Source organism: Gasterosteus aculeatus, chromosome X, assembly GCF_964276395.1.
Source record: "Gasterosteus aculeatus chromosome X, fGasAcu3.hap1.1, whole genome shotgun sequence".
Lineage (NCBI taxonomy): Eukaryota > Metazoa > Chordata > Actinopteri > Perciformes > Gasterosteidae > Gasterosteus > Gasterosteus aculeatus.
In genome coordinates, this window is record NC_135698.1 from 4,957,785 (window position 1) to 4,974,955 (window position 17,171).

Below are 17,171 nucleotides of genomic sequence, written 5' to 3' on the forward strand. Positions count from 1 at the left end.
TCATGCATTTGAATCCATCTTGAAAAATTCTGGCAATTTATTGAGAGCACTGTCCAGCAGTACACGAACATCTAGGTAAAGCACATTCCATCTCTGTGTGACGTGGGCTTTAGGGGAAGCAACCAACAACGCCACCTGGGGACTTACACCCAGAGAAATACAGACTTAAATACCCAAGGCATGCAAATAAATGACTGTGGATTAGGCAGAGACATTTGTAGTAATTAAGAAAAAGGTTTTATTAAAGAAAACAATGAAAGGTAAACACAAACAGGATTAAGATTATAAAAAACAGGCAAGTTGAACACAGCAAACAACACGGCAAACAAAACAACTGAGGAAAACAGCAGAAAGTAAACCAAAGAAAACATAAAATTACAAAATATAAAATGGCAAAACAGCAGCAGGTTCTCCCTCTCTCTCTCTATTTGTACAGCACAGGACCAAAGGTGACTTTGTGTTAGTATACAGAATACAGTGTAACACTAACACAACATGCGAACCACCATACCTGTACAGCACAGGACCAAATGTGAATGAGGCCTTGACGGCAGGTGCTTTTTAAAGGCTTCCACTAATCGCCGTTGGTTGGGGAGGAGCCAGCTGAAAGGCTGTGTTCCCAACCCCACCACATTTGCAGCTGTCTCCTGGTCCTGAGCGCTTTGTTAGTGCCAAAGTATGACACTCTTGTTAGTGAGTCAACCTCTTCACCCTGCAGCTACTGATGCATCCGGCTTCGCTGGCCTAGTAACGCAGGATACTCTGGTTTTTCAATGGTTTTCTCTTGGAAATAAAAATTCTGTGCGAATTCTGAGAAGCTTCCCTAAAATCTGGCTTTGAGGTGGAACTAACATGAACGCAATCAGTGATAAGTTAAGGCTTTTTTTCCCCCAAAAGTTACAAATCTGACGACAAAAAAACTTTAGTTTTCTCGTTTTTAATCATTTTTTTTTAATTAAAAACGAAAAAAACAGTGCTTTCGTTTTATGGTTTTTACGGTAAAAGGAAAGGAAATTATAACAGTTTCAGATCTATCAGGATCTGTTGGAGCTGACATGAGAGCGTCTGAGAGGGCAATCCACAGGATACGGTTATAACAAATGTTACACTTGCTACGGCCATTGAGCCGACACAGGCATACTGCATGCATGCGGGCCTATGGCTCTTTCCCTGAACGTTTAAAGAGCCCCTCGGAGGGAAAATTGAGTGCTCTATTAGAAGAAAAAAAAAAACTCAATGCAGTTTAAGCTTTACGTCCGAGGCACACAAACCCTTTCTTGCAAACTCTCTCGATTGAAGATTAAATTATAGACTTTACGATGTTCTCACCTTGAAAGATGTTACAGCCCAAAAACTATTACTCACTTCTCAATTTAGGGACCGGAACTTGACATATAAGGGACAAAATACACACACACTTGTGTCTTTTCTGTGTTTGTAAAATACAACAAAACCTAGAAATGAATTTCAAAAGAAAGTTGGAATAAAAAAATATGTTAGGGTTTTTGCAAAGTTTGTTGGATTTGGCAAAGAATATTGCAACAGCATTAATAATAATACACCAATGTGCAATCTCTCTCACCCCCCCCCACACACACACACACACACACACACACACACACACACACTACACCCCCCCCCCCCCCCACACACACTTTCTTTTCAAAAGTTTGTGGAATTTCATTCACTCAACTGGGCTATTGGTCTATGTTGGGGTCAGCTCCAATTCAGAAAGCTTTTACACAGCTTTTTCTTAAACGTTTCTCAATACAGCAAATGAAAAGAAAATTGTTGAGCTGGGTCCACTTGTTGAGTTGTGCAGGCCAAATTGGAACCAATCTGACCCCAATCCTTGTTTTGCTGTAAAAGCATTTCCTTTGCATCCTTTTGAGGAGCGAACAAATAATAAAATACCGCAACTCTCAGGGACCAAACGATATAATTCAAAACATTGATAGATAATAGGGACTGCATTGGTAGCTTGAACCAGTTAAAAAAATGCCTTGAAAGTAGAGCACAACATAAATTAAAACGTAAGCAGTGAATTTTTTTGTTTTGCAGATAAGAGGGAAATCTAATCTGTGTTAGAAAAAGCAGAGTTGACAAAATACAAGAAAGCGATTGGCAATGGAGTAAAACCTTTATACGACTTATAGTGTGAATACAACAGAGCTTTGGTCAGATATTTCTAATGTCCCACACATGGGAATTTCGCAGGTTAAGACATCTGGGGAGCATGTGCGTCCTGACATTCCGTATTGAGAGCTGCTAGCTGTGTTCACACATCTTAATAAGGGCACTTATGAATAACAAACAAGAAGAAAAATAAAATAGGTAAGGTAAGTTAAGAAGAAAAAAGTGATTAAGAAATTTACAATAAATACAGTTAAACATTTTCTTTTAGGGATTAAAAAGATACCCTGTTCATCTTTGTGATAACGCAGATTAACAAAAGTCATTAGAGAATAACCTCTATGACTTCCCTAAACATTACCTTTGGCTGTGTTATTTGGTTCATACATGTTCTCAGGACTGTTTGACAATGCCCAAATTACAACAAAAGGTCAGTTTGTGTCACAAAAGTCAAATGTACGGAAGCCCTGTGAAAGGTCAATGAGCTGTTTTCTCTCGTGCGTTCATGAGCAGGTGAAAAATATCATATATTGTGTGCTGGCAAGTTGTGTAAATTAAAACTCATCATAAATTCTTTAAGTCCTATTTCACAATATTTGGTAGTGGTGCAATTAAGATATGTGTACTGAAAATGAGTCCCAGATTTAGTTTTAAACGTGGGAAAAACTAGATTTGGATATCACTCTGAAATATTTTATTTTAACATTTTCTTCAGTCATGAACACAGGACATAAAGATCACATGGGTCGAGAAATGTTCTAAACGCTTCTTAGGACTCCCGTAAAATTGTCTCTGTAGAAATCAAAATAAAATAGAGACTAGTGCGTGGTATAATATCCAACAGGGACAAAATGTGATGCATGCATTCAGATAAAAAAATCTAGAACAAGTGGAAGGTAACGCATCCATGATGGAGTGTTCCCTCCTGCCACCTAGTGCTCAGTCCACACTCCTATATCTGGTGAAGAGGTTGTAGAGGACGCGCAGTGTCGATTTCAGGTCGCAATTCACTATATCTGGAAAAAAGGAAAACAGACAGAAGTTGTACATCAGGGAGTGAACTAGCTTGCTTCCACAATAAAATCAACAAAACAAGGGTAGAGCAAGAATATAAAGCATAAATGCAGATTTAAACAGGTCTTTTGAGCTACAAACTAAATTACATCTAAATCACTGTACTGTGATGAAACATACCAATGCAGGTTCAATATTTGCAATCCTTACCAAATTTGTAAGTAAAAGGTTGCAAATAGCACCCAATTTCAGTTTTAAACAAACAAACAAACAATCTAGATCTGAACTATGCCTATTCTTAGATAGATGGGAACGCTTGGGACTAATCTACATCGTGACGCCACAGACTCAGTGAGACTCAGACTCTCGTGACGCCACAGACAGCACTCTCTAATCAGACCCGGGTTGTAGTTCTGGACCAGACACCCTAAGTTCAATGTGCGTCCTACCTTCTGGTCGGGGCTTTGGCCTCTCCAGACCTCCGTCCTGCATCAGCTCAAAGGAGAAGGACACATTGTGGACCTGCGGAGCGAGTTAGGAGGCTGTGAGGAACCAGTACGCACGTGCACACACACAAAACCACGCGCACACACACACACACACACCTCCTCGCTGATAAGTGAACAGTGGACACTGGTTCCTAAATCCCACAACACGGGGGGGGGGGGGGGGGGGGGGGGGGGTGAGGAGCGATTCAATCGTGCGACCACAGCTTCCTGTGCTGGCAAACACTATGCCGCTCGGTTCTGTAATAACTTAAGCCTTCAGCAGCTGCACAAACAACTAGTTTATCAACGGACGCATGTCGCCGCGGTCACTGAAACACTCCCAAGAAGTTCATAGCGTAAGAAACAAGCGTGAACACACACAACGCAGGAACACACGTGATAGATCAAATCGACACTGGGGTTTATTTAAAAAGACGGAGCCTGAATCTTTGACAGGTGGAATTAATCTGTATTTTTCAATCTTTACATGGACCTGCGGAGGAAACCAGCAAAGACGTCTGAGTCAATATGAAAAGTGAGAAGGAATACCAATCAATCAAAGGGGAGAAAGAGATGAAAGATGTTTTTCTATTCTCTGCCCATTATGTGTGTGCGTGTCTGCTGTGATGTACTAAAAGCTGACCGTAGCCTTCTATAACACCCAAAAAAAAAGAAAAGCAGAGAGAACGAGCCATAAGCAGAGATCTACTGAGGAGAAGATGAAGACACACACACACACCTCAGCCCTTAAGCCACTCCAGTGTTTCCCTGTGCAAAAGGAGATTACAGATGCTGTGGGGCTGGTGCCTTCGTACGGGCCAGGAGTGGCTGTGTGTGTGTGTGTGTATCGTCGCACCGATGCCCATTCTGCTCCCTGGCTTGGCAGGGGCCTTCTGGCCGAGCCCCAAACAAAAGGCTAGTGTGGCGTCTATGCTGATCGCCCGTTCAGAATGCCGCAGTCAAGGAGAGGCCAATGGAGAGGAGAGATCGCTCAATGGGGTTCGAGGGAAGAAGAAACAGCGAATGGCATTTTTTGGGGGCGACGGGGTGAGCGGATTCCTCAAAGTATTTGATTCATTCAGTGCAGAGGGTCCACCATGCAGCAGAAAGCAAAACAACTGCACATGTGCATCTATTGAGCGACTGTAGCCCTTGTGTACCCAATTCGGCAAATGGACAGCAGACATAGCCGGAGACGTTAACCTTAAAATCGTGGATTCCGATCAGCATACAGAAAAACAATGACAGAACATCTTCAGTTGGTTGGCAGCTTGATTCGAGGGTTGCGTTTGGGATTCCACATTTTACCTTTTGTTCGAAATTTTCTGGTGTGAGAAAAAAGTTGTAGAGCGGCACAAAGTATCCCTCCAACAGCCCCATCAGCAATACCAGATAAACGCCGTCTGCAAACTGACACAAGCACAGGCCGGTTAACAACGGTGAGGGCTGATTTGGTAACACATGCTCATCATCTCAGGCATGTGACATGTAGGAGCACTGTGTTCCTGTGTATGTGAAGTACCTGTGTGTCCAATTCAGACACCTCAAGGTTGAGCTTGTTCAGGTGTTTGTTCACAAACGTGATCAATGTCTGTGAAAACAGAAAAGGAAAAAGGCTGTCACACTATATCCACACACACATATCAAAAAACAACAAAGCAAAGGACATCCAGGTTGTGGCCATAATGTGCTAATAAACTCCAAACCCAAAAAGGACGGACGAAGAACGGATTTTGTCGCAATCCCAAAGTGTCCCATATTTGGAGAATTACTTTACACTTTAATCATTTTAATTACTTTCATTTGCCGTTTTAGCCGCTAAACTAAAGTATCTGGCCGGCAGTCACTGTTTCGAATGATTCCACCAATATATTACACATCTGAAGATAAAAGTTTGAAAACCGGCTTTCCGTGACAACGACTGGCTCAGAGTTCTGTACTTGTGTGGGACCGGAGATCAAAGAGCATGGACCTGCACCGCGGACTGCAGTGAAAGGCCCGGTTTAGGGGTTTAAATACCCATAGAGAGATGGTCATCTCTTTAAATCTGCCTTCCTGAGACCTCGGATTGCTGCTACTGTACCTTTTTGACAACATTCAGCTTATCTGGAGCATGGTCAAACAGAGTGTCAAAAGCGTCGCGTTCTGTGAGGAGTAACAAAAAGAATAATAATACTTCCGTCAAAAACCAATGACGTCTGAATGTTGCTGACAAATCTTAAATAAAATCTCCAATGCGCTCTTCTTGGTGGAGGACATACCATGTCTTCCAGAGAAGGCCCTGAGAGGGAAGAGGAAGAAAAACACACGGATCAGAAGCAAATTATTAACAATTTCACCCTTGAATATTCATAGAAAAATTAAAGGCGAGCACTTCCAGTCCAATCACAGAGGATTGCCACAGAAAATGACAATAATGTAGCTGTGGCGTCATAATTTCATTAACAATGAACACAGGTACGCCTTCGGGTGCTCACAAATAACCCGGGCATCGTTTCCGGGGCTTCCACAGTGCCACATACTGTACCAATCCCCGCAGCAGAACAATGGCAGTTGGACGTTGATGCCATGAAAGACGTGCCCTTCGTAAGCACGCAAGTGTTCTATGGGAATGGAGAGGCCACTCTCTGGTTGTTGTAACAATGTTAGCACTTTGGATGATGTTGCTGTTGGAAAAGCTCAGGTGGTTTCTTTCTGCTGTGGTGTCTCCGAGGAGGAGATATCGCAGCGGGCAGGACAGCGAGAAAAAATAGCTTGCACACACAAATCTGTCATGGCAAAGGCGGGCAGAACTGGGCAACGGGTCCTGGTGGTGTGGTAATAACTATTTCCACTGTGACCGTGTGTGTGTCTGTTATTAACAGTGTATCCAGCTAACGTGAAAAAGTGTGTGCGTATGTGCTGGCCCGCCGTTATCTCCCCCGCCGCTGCCGTCTGGCTGCAGGAGCGCCTCACAGTAAGACAATAAAGGTGTATGTCTGTGTGTAGTGTATGTGTGCTTTAAAACAGTCTAATTCTTCAGCTTAAGGGTGCCACATATCTGGTTGAATCACAACGGTTGTCGATTCAGTGGTGCACAATGATTGTGCTCAAAGTGCATGCTGCACAGTTCTGTTTGCAGGAGGGGGAAGAAGACATTCAAGGTCCCAGCCGCAGTTGGGATTTCCACTGACTGCAGTGGGGTTTTTTAACGGTCATCATGCATACGTGCATAAATGCTTTTGGGTTACTTATTAGGATCAGATGAATTTTATTTTGCCAAATTGATGGAGGGATTTTGATGCCAGCAATTATTATCTAATCTATCATATAATCTGACTTTAAAGTGGCCGAAAGACGCTCTATTTACAATGATTGTGGATGAGCACGGAGGAAAAAGTGGGTCGACCATCGGCTGGCAAATGGGAATGCGCGTCAGTCTTCTCATTCGCTGTCGTGAGCAATCCCTACGTAGCGGAAATGGTGGATGGTGGAACTGCTGGAGTAATGGTATTGCGTTGAGAATAAAGTTGGAAAGAGAGTGAAAGAGCACAGTGGACGGAGGACACAAAGAGGGAAAGGAATAAAACCCCTCACATGGGTGGGTGGGTGGTGAAGTATCTGATGCAATTACTATTTCTGTCATTGCAGCAGATACCTATTAGCAGCACTGTTCTTGCACCTTGTGCGTTGGGGTGTCAAAACGAGTCGGGTAGCAGAGCGTACTCACTCTGTGTTGCCGGTGATCTCCTCTTGAATTTGCCTGGACTGAAGGATGCCTTCTCTTTTCTGAAGGACACAAAAAGCAGGACCAGATGCTGGGGCTTATCAGAGCAACGTTCTCCGAGAAAGGGAAGACTTGCTATACTGTTAAAGTAAGCAGGCTGCATACCTGAACGACCACCACCTGAATGGAGACGTGGTCCGGCAGTCTGATCGGCGCCCTGAAGTGCTGTGACAGCGCCACCAAGAGGTGCAGGATGGCAACAATGCTTTTGGCATGAACCGCTAGAGTTGAGGACAAAGGGAGAGCAAAGGAGTCACGGAGAGATGTTATCAATGACCAACTGTACATGTAACTCAGCTCTTTGACAAGCCCGCTAAACTCCTTGTTTATTTACCATCATCCAAACCTGTTGGTGCTAGTTCCAATGATCACAACCCACAGATGGATCAAAGCCCGCCCACACCAAAGATGTACCAGAAGTGTTTTTGGCGGCATAGAATCGGACAACAGATCTTTTGAGTGGAATGTGTCAGTGAAACCACCAGAGGTGCTTCCAAATGAATGAACACCCAAAAAAATATGCAGTTTGGTGTAGCAGAACACGAGATTGGCTGCAGACGGACGCAAACACCCACTCACGACCAATCTCCTAGCAGAGACAATCATACATGCATGAATCAGACTCCGGAAGAAAACAGGTGTTCTGTGGACTGTTTTTGGCAATTTCAACGAGATCATGCGGCCACCGCTTGAGTAATGAAAACACGCTACCAATGTATTGAGACATTCTTAGAATCTTCATCTATTAAAAATCTGTCAATTGTAACCGAGCAGAGTTGCATGAGCCCCGCTCACTGTGGGTCGCCAAATAACAAACGGCATATTTTCCATTATTTTCCAAACTTGAAGAAATGTATCATTTAAAGTTGTTACCACAAGGTCAAGCAGCTTCAAAGATGAACACAATCAGGGTGCCAAAAGTGGCCTTGCAGTGATTTCACAAAAGGTCGTAAATACACAAGCTGTCAGATGAGAGACGGAGGATTCGAGTTCTTGTGAGGATCTTCAGCCTTAAGTCGACCACAGAGAGCCTGTTCAGTCAGACGGACAAATAGGATTTACCTTTGGATACACAATCAGGAACAATTAAGTTCCCAAAGCAAGCCTCTGATTGAACCCCGTGGCATCGGCGAGTCACACAGAGCATGAGAGGATCCAAAAAGGATACATCAGGAAAGACGAAGAAGAAGAAAGGGACAAACAACAGTGGAATGATTTAAAAATAGGGAGAACTACTCAAATAAAAGGGCTTTAAAATCAATTACATGTCATGTTATTTGCCCCTACGCTTTAGCATTTTTCTATTTCTCTTATGGCTCATGTGCACCTTACGGCTAATGACGGAGGTAGAAAGCCCGGTGGTAATTATTGCGGATAAAAGAGCGCCGTCAAAAGGAGAGGAGGAGAGCTCTTATTGACGAGCACCGGCTGTTGTTCTCCATCTCAAAGCTCCCACCTCAATAAGGGGGATATTAATCCAATGGCGACAGCATTCAGACATAAAAAAACAATCCTGTGAGTGGGGCTTTTTTGAAAAAGAAATACAGAAAGATAAGAAAACCTGGCAAGTGGCTGCTACTCTCCACGCAGGAGGGGTCAGGCTGGGAGATGGGCTCTTTTAAGGATGGACATCACTTCATTTTGAACGTTATTACAAGATAATAAATGATATTTTATAACCATTTACGGCAATTTGGGGTAGAAAAATCATTTTGTGAGCTCTCCCATATAAAAGTAAACCCTGCTATCAAATTGCCACTTTGGCGCTTCCGTGTTACAATTTCCTTTCACTCACCGACCAAAATGCTCCACTTCGTTTTGAATCTCTCTCACTGTTTGCAGCAGAACCACTGCAGGCTTTTTTAATGTTCTGTAATGGTTGTACTCCTGATCTGGTTTCTACTGGGAGAGGTCTGAGGACTTCTCCCTTTCTGACCACTAGTGTACCCCTATGGTTGAATGCACTTATTGTAAATTGCTTTGGATGAAAGCGTCAGCTAAATGACATGTAATGTAAAAGTGTAGCGTCCTTCAGGACCAATTACTTAAGACCTTTACACATAATTAATTAAATCGTTTTAGAAAATTAAAATAGTCCCCTGCGGCTATTCTGCCTCAAATATTTCCATCTTGCGAAAGTTTCAACACTATTCCAATAAAAGATTCAAACGGCTCAGGCTGAGGATCTTATTGACCCGAAGCAGCGCCTGGCAGTCTGTCTGAGCTGGATCAATGTGCAGCTTCAGAAACAGTGAGCCATTTTATCGGACTCCCGCTTACCAAAATGAGTGAATTTTAGTTCCCAGGGGTAAATGGTTATGCAGTGTCTACGGCTTTTATTGAGAAATGTAACAAAGGAAGGAGTCGTTGTTGTCTGCACTTCCTTCGTCAAAGTCAAAAGGAGTGAAAAAGTTTAACATAAAAAAATCCAAACTCACTGATTTAAAATAACGGAATAGTACCCAGATAGTTAATCCCAGAATAAAATAGACAAGGAGCCGACCTGCCAATAAACCGACACAACTGTGCACACCTTGTCGGCAGATCGGGTTTTCACAAGCAGACTTATTTTTTTTAAGCGTGGACCACAGTAAACCTGGAAATGTTAAGTGGAATAGAAAGTGTCCTCACAGTCGACGTTCCAGCGGATGTTTCTGGTGGACAGTTTGAGGGAGTCGTTGATGCGCTCCAACACAGTCTGCAGCTTCTGCTTCTGGGCGATCTCCGACTGTGTCACCTCGGCCACGTTCAGCTTCTCGCCCTCCAGCTTCTCTGCAGCACCGGGGTACACATGAAACACCCGGAGGTTAGTGGACGCAGCAGCAGCCGCGGAGATTCAAAGAGTTCAGACCGCCGGCTCCTCACCGAACAGCTTCTGCAGCACCTGTCCATCGTACAGGTCCTCGGCCAGGTCCTTCACGATGATCCTCTCCCCCACCAGGACGTCGTTGATCCAGTCAATCAGCACCTTTGTGGGAACAAAAAAAAAAAAGAAAAGTTATTCGGAGGGTTACTTCTGCCCACATCTAGAGCCGCTGTGGCTCAAGGTTGACTTTAATGGTCTTCACTGTCCGTCCCTGTCTAGCTGAATGGCTCTGCTAACTGATCAAGCAGTTTCAAATCAATTGAAATATGTCGTTCAATGGAATTCTGAGTTCCTCAGAACTCAGTGATCTTTCCAGGCCATGCCGTTGCTGCTGGGACATATAGCGTTGCCCCAATGCGAGGCCTTAGGTATCCGCTCCATAATATGCCTGCTGGGACCCAGTGATTGCGCAGCACCACTCACATTTTTGAGAAGGAATGGTGTAACCTGTGTGCGATGAAGGGAAGTCTGGCTCACACCACCACACTTCTTTCACTTCTTCTCAGCGCTTTCTTTGGACAGCCTGTGTACTTTGTCGCAAGCACAATATGAAGGAATGGGCAGCCTGAATGACCTCACCCTCATGAGCTCCTGCAGCTTGCGGTCGGTCTTGGAGTTGGGATCCACCATGGTGCGCACTTCGTTCTCCTCTGGTGGGTGAGCACAGACGGGAGAAATGTTAAAGCCGGGGCGGGGTGTAGTATTACAATATTATCATTTTAGATTGTATATTTATTATAAAGTTACACACCCCGTGTTACATTTAATGCTTGGAGAAAACGTATTAACTTGGGGAAAAGTGGATTTTTAATAAATTAATATAAAAATAAATAAAAGGTTTCAAAGGCAAAAAACAAACCCACGCAGCCTTTAAAGCGATGTGCCAGTGTTTACCTAGCATTGTGTCCTCTGGGTCCAGTTCGTAGTGGGACGGGCTGAGAGGAAGGTTGATAGCATTAATTCCTTCTTCCTGAAGCTCAGACACTGTGAGGAAGACGTACACACATCATCATCACTTTCATTCAGACTCCCCCCTCCACAACACTTAAGGCTGGCGCATGCTTCTGCGTTTGCGTCTGCGTTGTTGCGTCAACGCACTCGTTTCAATTCATGGTTCTGCGTGTGTTGCAGAGCAATTCACCGCCAGAACAGGCGGAGTGACGTGTTTTTGTTGAAGACGACCTAGAGAGTCTATTTATTTATTTATTTATCATAGACTTTATTGCCCCGTGCATCGCCACTGTTGCTTTTCATCGCGGACACATTTGTCCCGTATTTTCCTCCACAACTTGTGCACCTCTCGACCGGCACACCGGCGTTTGCGGCGATCTCCCTCCGTGAATCCAACCCGCTTCTACAACCCGCCAATGACGACTTGTAGAAGCGGTCATATTTATTTATTTCCTCCGACAAAAGTTCTTAAATCTGCTCCGTTCTCTCGTAAACATTCTTCGTTTTAATAATGGCGGTGTCGGGCTATGAAAGCGGAAATATGAGACTCCGTAAAGGATGTAGTTAGCGGGCCAATCGCAGCCTTGTGCGCTGCGGGAGGCTTGCGTTGCAAGCCTAGAAAAATGTCGGTCTGTCTGTAAATGGAACAGGATGTAAACGCCAATCATCCCAAAGCCCTAAATAAAGTCTTTGGGTTCATATCCGACAGATAATCCCAATTTTAGGGATATTCTATGTTCAGCGATAATATGACACCGAAGCCACTAAATCCTCCCGTTAGAGAAGCTGGAACCAGGGAAGGTTTGTCGCTTTAGCTCAATGAATCGATCCAAAGGGCCGACTGACCATTTAAATAGCTAGCCAGAAATAAAAAAAAGCTAAATCTTGCAAAGCCGAGAAAGTCTTTGAAGCCATTGCACCGACCAAAGGACGACACTCACATCAGCTGAGAGATGAGGACAGGGATCGAACACCGGCCCCCGACCCCTCCCACTCGATGCCACAAAGAACCATTAGCCTTACGACGTCAGACCAACACGGAGCGTTTCTGCTTCCTGCTTCTCAGCGGGCTTTTATAGAAAACCCAGCATGCCTTTCTTCTCAGTGTGTCAGATACCTGAGGAGGCTTGATCACTGTGTGAGAGCATGGAGTGAACATCCTGTGCATTTCTCAGTGTTCACTGGAACAACATCCTCTCAATCAACACCATCCACCACTGCTGGCATAGTGCGCATGGGGAGGGGGGGGGGTATTCCAACAGAGCGCTGTGCGAGGATCCTGCATGAACAGAACAAACTAAAAGAAGGTGGATGAATTAAAACCAACTAAAAACCATGAGTATGTATACATGTTGTTATTATAAATTGAATTTGAGATGCTCCATTGGTTTAAAAGGTCATAAATGGAAAAAGGTTCATTTGAGCAGGCGAAAGAGAACATGGGTCGGCTTTAAAGAAAGACTACCACACGTTTGAGAGGAGGAACACCGTGGAACTCAACTGACCCAACCACAGACTGGGTGTAAGAAGTGGATGTACCGCCCCTCGGTTTGTAGACTGATATTTTGAAGTCCCGAGTCTGCCAATTCGAAGGCCTCCATCCTTATGGTGATGGCTGTAATAAAGCCGTAATATCGGGTTTTTTGCAACCGATAGACTGAAGTGACCATATTTGGAACGTGGGGGGGAGACAGAGACCCGTCAATCACAGAACGCTCGCCCTGAAGCGTTGCTTTTTGATCTTTTCAACTTCAAATGAAGGCGGGGGTGGGTTACTTATGGTTACTGTCCACAGCTGGAAACTTACAGGCTCATGCAAAAGCACGGCTGGGATGGCAGGCTGCGATGACACCACCCCCAATCAACCAGATTCTGTTATTATGGTAATTATCACTTTTGCTATTTAGGGATGAGCAAGTACGTGGAGACCAAGGCGGGTGGATGTATAACGCGATGTGGCGGGGAAATGGCTGGGGTGTTACCTCCATCAGCACGTCAGATACGTTCAGCGCAGAACTGATTTGCCATCAGCATTGCAACCAGGGTGAAGGGGAGCAGAGTGCTCCACAGTCCCCTGCCCCTCTCCTCCACGGGCGGAGCTCACAAGTCTCTAATGCAACACCTGATCCCATATATTCCATTCTTACTTCCACAGGAAGGACACATTTACACAACACCTCTCCTGAGTTGTGTGTGCTATATTTCCACGTCCAGCACTCATACCTCCTGACCTTCTCCTCCTCGCTCGCTCGCTCGCTCCCCATCTTATAGGACTCTATTCTCTCGCTTGAACCTGTTTTTCATCCTCGCCCTCCTCCCCCTTCCCCGCTCGTGTGGCGACCGCCGTAACCGTCACAAGGACTTAAATCTAATCAACAATCTCCCACCAGAGAGACCAACCCACGTTCTCCATCAAGAGAACACACTGCAGACATGCTACACACACACTGCACTGTGTGTGTAACAATGACCCAGCATGGATATAATGTGATTGCATGCATGCCGTAGACAAAGGCCACCTGAAACGTGGGCTCAGCTGTGTCAGAGTATCCCGAACGACACAACGTAATCATCCGATCGAAAGAGACCTTTTCTCCACGTGGATGATAAAAAATGAAAAAAATAAACCTGGCCTTTGGCGATGAAGGCCATGCCCTCGTTAAGTCGGCTGTATTTTCCAGATCAACCACACGTGGCAAAAAGCTGAACCGGACCTTTAAGAGGCTTTCGGTGTAGGTTGATTTATACTAGCTGCTTGGTAATAAAAGTCCAATATAACAAAGCTTCATAAGTAATATAAAACAGCCGAAGCTGCAGTTTTGTATCTGAGCTGTGACATCTCACCCCCGCTCTGAGAATCAAACTCGCAATTTTTCATAGGAGGAGGAAACGCTACGGAGCGAGCTCGCACATCCAGAGAGAATGCTGAGGCCCGTCGCTCCCGGCCCGTTTTTCTTTCCAAACGGAAAAGAAATTGAAAATAAATAAGACATAAGAAGAGGCTGATCCATTGACAGGAGAACATATATTTTACATATTTTCTGCTGAGGGACACGCCCCCCCCAAATAATACATGGTTACGCCCTTGATTGTCCCACTTTGATTTTACTTGCAATGCGATAGAAAGGTGTTCAGCCTGGCATATTCCATTTACACGGAAACGTTAAGGTAACACAATAAAAGCAGAGACAGTTTAACACAGCCGGATTATTTAAGAAACAATGTTTTATTACAGCCGTTTTGATTAAATCAAGTCAATTGATTATTTGATAACTACCTGAGGCAAAAGCCTGGATGATGATTAAATAAATGAATAAAATAACAAAAACAGAAGTAAATACCCACAATGGCACACAAGTAATGATGTTGTCATTACATGACATATCGTGTGCTGTCCAAGTTGCACATTTTTTAAATTCCTTACAGTCAGAAGGTCCCCGAGCGTCCAGGGAGGCCTCTGGGCCACCACAGTGTGGGTGCTGGAGGAGCCGCAGGCCTGGGACGGGGCCCTTGTTTACTCGAGCCTCATTCCTCACTTATTACAGCGGTAGCGGACTCAATACCGTACATGGATACAGACACAGCCCGCGGCCATGAAAAAACACACAAGAGCAACAAACACGCTGTAACCTCAGTTTATTGTGCTTCCTTTCGGGGGAAATTATGTTAAACGCTGGAAATATGTAATGAAGTGAAGTATTTGTTTTAGTAATTTCATCATGACTTCTGATAACAATGTAGCGCGGCGGGCTATTGGGACTATTTATGGCTCGTTGTTTTACCTTCTTTCGCCTTTTTCCTTCTCGCCAAAGTTCCTCCAAGTTTCCCCAGGAAAGAGTCGTCTTTCTTTCTGGAGGACGGGGATTTGGGCGTCGGAGACTTCGGAGAGGACGGGGATTTCTGGGGCGAAGAGGCCATCGTGGCTGCGGTGGTTTAATCCGGGAAACGTTGACAGGGAAACTCTCCGACTTGTCGTGGAAAAGAAAAGTTGGTTGGAAAGTTAAGCAAAAAAAATCACCGTCAACTCCCTAAAGCGGAAACGGAATTCCAGACATTTATTCCTGAAGTGCGTGACCCCTCCTCCTCCGGCGGGGAGGGGCGCCACCGTTAGTGGAGCAGCCCGGAGGAAGGCGGTCTGCTCACCGTGGGAAGGGTAGCTGATCGAGGGGGTACCAAGCGCAGCAGAGGGCGGCTAAAAAAACAGAAACACGGATTGTCTGTCTACAAAACGTCGTGCCCTTTTCAGTTTTGGATAGCTATAAATTATGTCTTGGGGACGACCCGTAATTAAATTCTATTTTTTTCCTACGCTGGACTTGGTTTCTCTAATAAAACTAGCTAACAGTAAGGCTCTTGCTAGCATGTTGGCTTACAGCATGACCGTTATATTGTAATTTTTTTTATTACAATAAAAACCTACATTAATAGTTGAAACATTTATGAATTACAAATTCTAATACCCCAACTTATTTCAATAGAAAAGGAGAACCATCATAGCAGTAATGAAAGTATTTTTTTATTTAAGATTTTTTAAATCCATTTAAAAGTTAAAACAGATGTATAGAAACACCATTTTTTCAATCATGAAGGAACTTATTCACAATTTATTAATTTATAATATACACAAACTTAATAATTTGACTCACAGCCCATACATCAGTGTTAAAACCAGCACCACTAGCGTTAACCGGCAGTAGGTAGTCAGAAAAAAAATCAGCGCTTAAACACTTTCTGACCCATGTCACATCTGTGGCAGCATGTTTGCACCTCTGGTAACCCCGTCCTGAGAGTTTTTTTTAAATTGCTTTTTGGGTTCGGTGGCAGAAAATAAGGTAACATGACCGTAATGTTTTGGGTTGTTGTAGAAAGACTTACTAAAATACTGACCAATTTCCAGGTTGGTTCCTTCAGTCCTCTATGAAAGAAAGAGTGGTGACTTCACCAGACTTTGCCTGAACATTTCAACATGTGCACTTGCGGTTTTCTGCTGCATGATGCAGTTTGGAGTTATTATTATTATTATTATAAATAATTTAGCCTTACCACTAATTATTATTATTATAAATAATAATAATAATAATTATTATTATTATAAAAGGTGAAAATTCCAGCCACCTGGCAGATGTGCATCATACCGGCTGGCCACAGTGGCAGTTAGGATTGTTTTTTGGCATCCGAGTGATTACTATTGCATTTAATTTGAAAACACAAAAAAACACACACACACACACACACACAGTTACAAAGTGTTAAACAGTGCACGACATAAAGCAAAACATTTTTGATTTTATAACAAGTCTCAGACAATCCTCGCTGTGCCAAGGAAAGTGTCGAGTCATTCCTCTCTTAAGGCGGGAAAACACACGCTGTCAAGTTTGGTTTACGAGGCCGAAAAACTGTAAAATGCACTTCACATTATGAGCAGCGCTTGTCAGGTCAGATAACCTGAATGTTATTCGCAGCTCCTTTTCTATTCATCCACCCGTCTCTGAGCTTAGCAAAGGGAGACCAGATGGAAGCCTTGCCATCCTCTTTAAGGGTCACTAAAGACTTTCATGAATTTTCCATCCTCGACACATGATCTAGATGTGTATTTTTACAAGGAGGAGTTCAATTCCAGTTTCTTGAAAAAAACGTCGCTGAGCCTCCCCACTTTCCTACCCTTTCCCGCTTGGCCTTCACTCCGCCACCCCCCCGCCCACCCAGCTGTTGTCCGCAGGCGCCCAGTTAAACTCGTAGCCCTTGGACAGCACGAGGCCCTCCAGGTCCCTGTCCTCTGCCCTCTCCTTCAGCCTCTGCTCCTCCAGCACGGACACTAGTGCGTCGCGTCTCTCCACCGTCCTCATGATCTCCGCCAGCATCACCTGTTCCTGCTGAAGCTCGGAGGCACTTTTCTTTGTGTCTGGGGCGAGGCGGAAGAGAAGGAGTTCAGGTTCCCGTTTTAAGTTTGGGC

The 17,171-nt window shown here is 44.3% G+C and overlaps 2 protein-coding genes across 4 annotated transcripts in view; both read right to left on the minus strand.

Moving 5' to 3' along the window:
- Positions 1 to 2,121: 2,121 nt before the first annotated feature.
- Positions 2,122 to 15,798, minus strand: parvaa (parvin, alpha a). The gene is made up of 13 exons (XM_040162605.2): positions 15,001 to 15,798; positions 11,162 to 11,251; positions 10,847 to 10,917; positions 10,267 to 10,369; positions 10,033 to 10,173; positions 7,507 to 7,622; positions 7,345 to 7,403; positions 5,897 to 5,916; positions 5,719 to 5,780; positions 5,158 to 5,226; positions 4,944 to 5,045; positions 3,597 to 3,669; positions 2,122 to 3,149 (listed from the first exon to the last, which is right to left on the minus strand). The coding sequence occupies exons 1-13, from the start codon at positions 15,134 to 15,136 to the stop codon at positions 3,073 to 3,075; spliced, it is 1,119 nt and encodes a 372-aa protein (XP_040018539.1). The 5' UTR covers positions 15,137 to 15,798; the 3' UTR covers positions 2,122 to 3,072.
- The window catches only part of mical2b (microtubule associated monooxygenase, calponin and LIM domain containing 2b), a 54,140-nt gene continuing 52,681 nt past the window's right edge, over positions 15,713 to 17,171 (minus strand). For all 3 annotated transcript variants that reach the window (XM_040162601.2, XM_040162598.2, XM_040162596.2), the window contains one exon: positions 15,713 to 17,120. In XM_040162601.2, coding sequence (XP_040018535.2) covers positions 16,897 to 17,120 — 224 coding nt within the window. In that variant the 3' untranslated portion in view covers positions 15,713 to 16,896. The remainder of the gene's footprint in view (positions 17,121 to 17,171) is intronic.

What these genes read in the sequence shown, in the direction of transcription:
- parvaa (XM_040162605.2), bottom strand. Translation starts at nt 15,136, where the DNA reads ATGGCCTCTTCGCCCCAGAAATCCCCGTCCTCTCCGAAGTCTCCGACG. An exon ending in AAGGAAAAAGGCGAAAGAAG is followed by an intron (nt 11,252 to 15,000) that starts GTAAAACAACGA and finishes TCTTCCTCACAG; the next exon opens with TGTCTGAGCTTCAGGAAGAA. An exon ending in TTCAGGTGGTGGTCGTTCAG is followed by an intron (nt 7,404 to 7,506) that starts GTATGCAGCCTG and finishes TGTGTCCTTCAG; the next exon opens with AAAAGAGAAGGCATCCTTCA.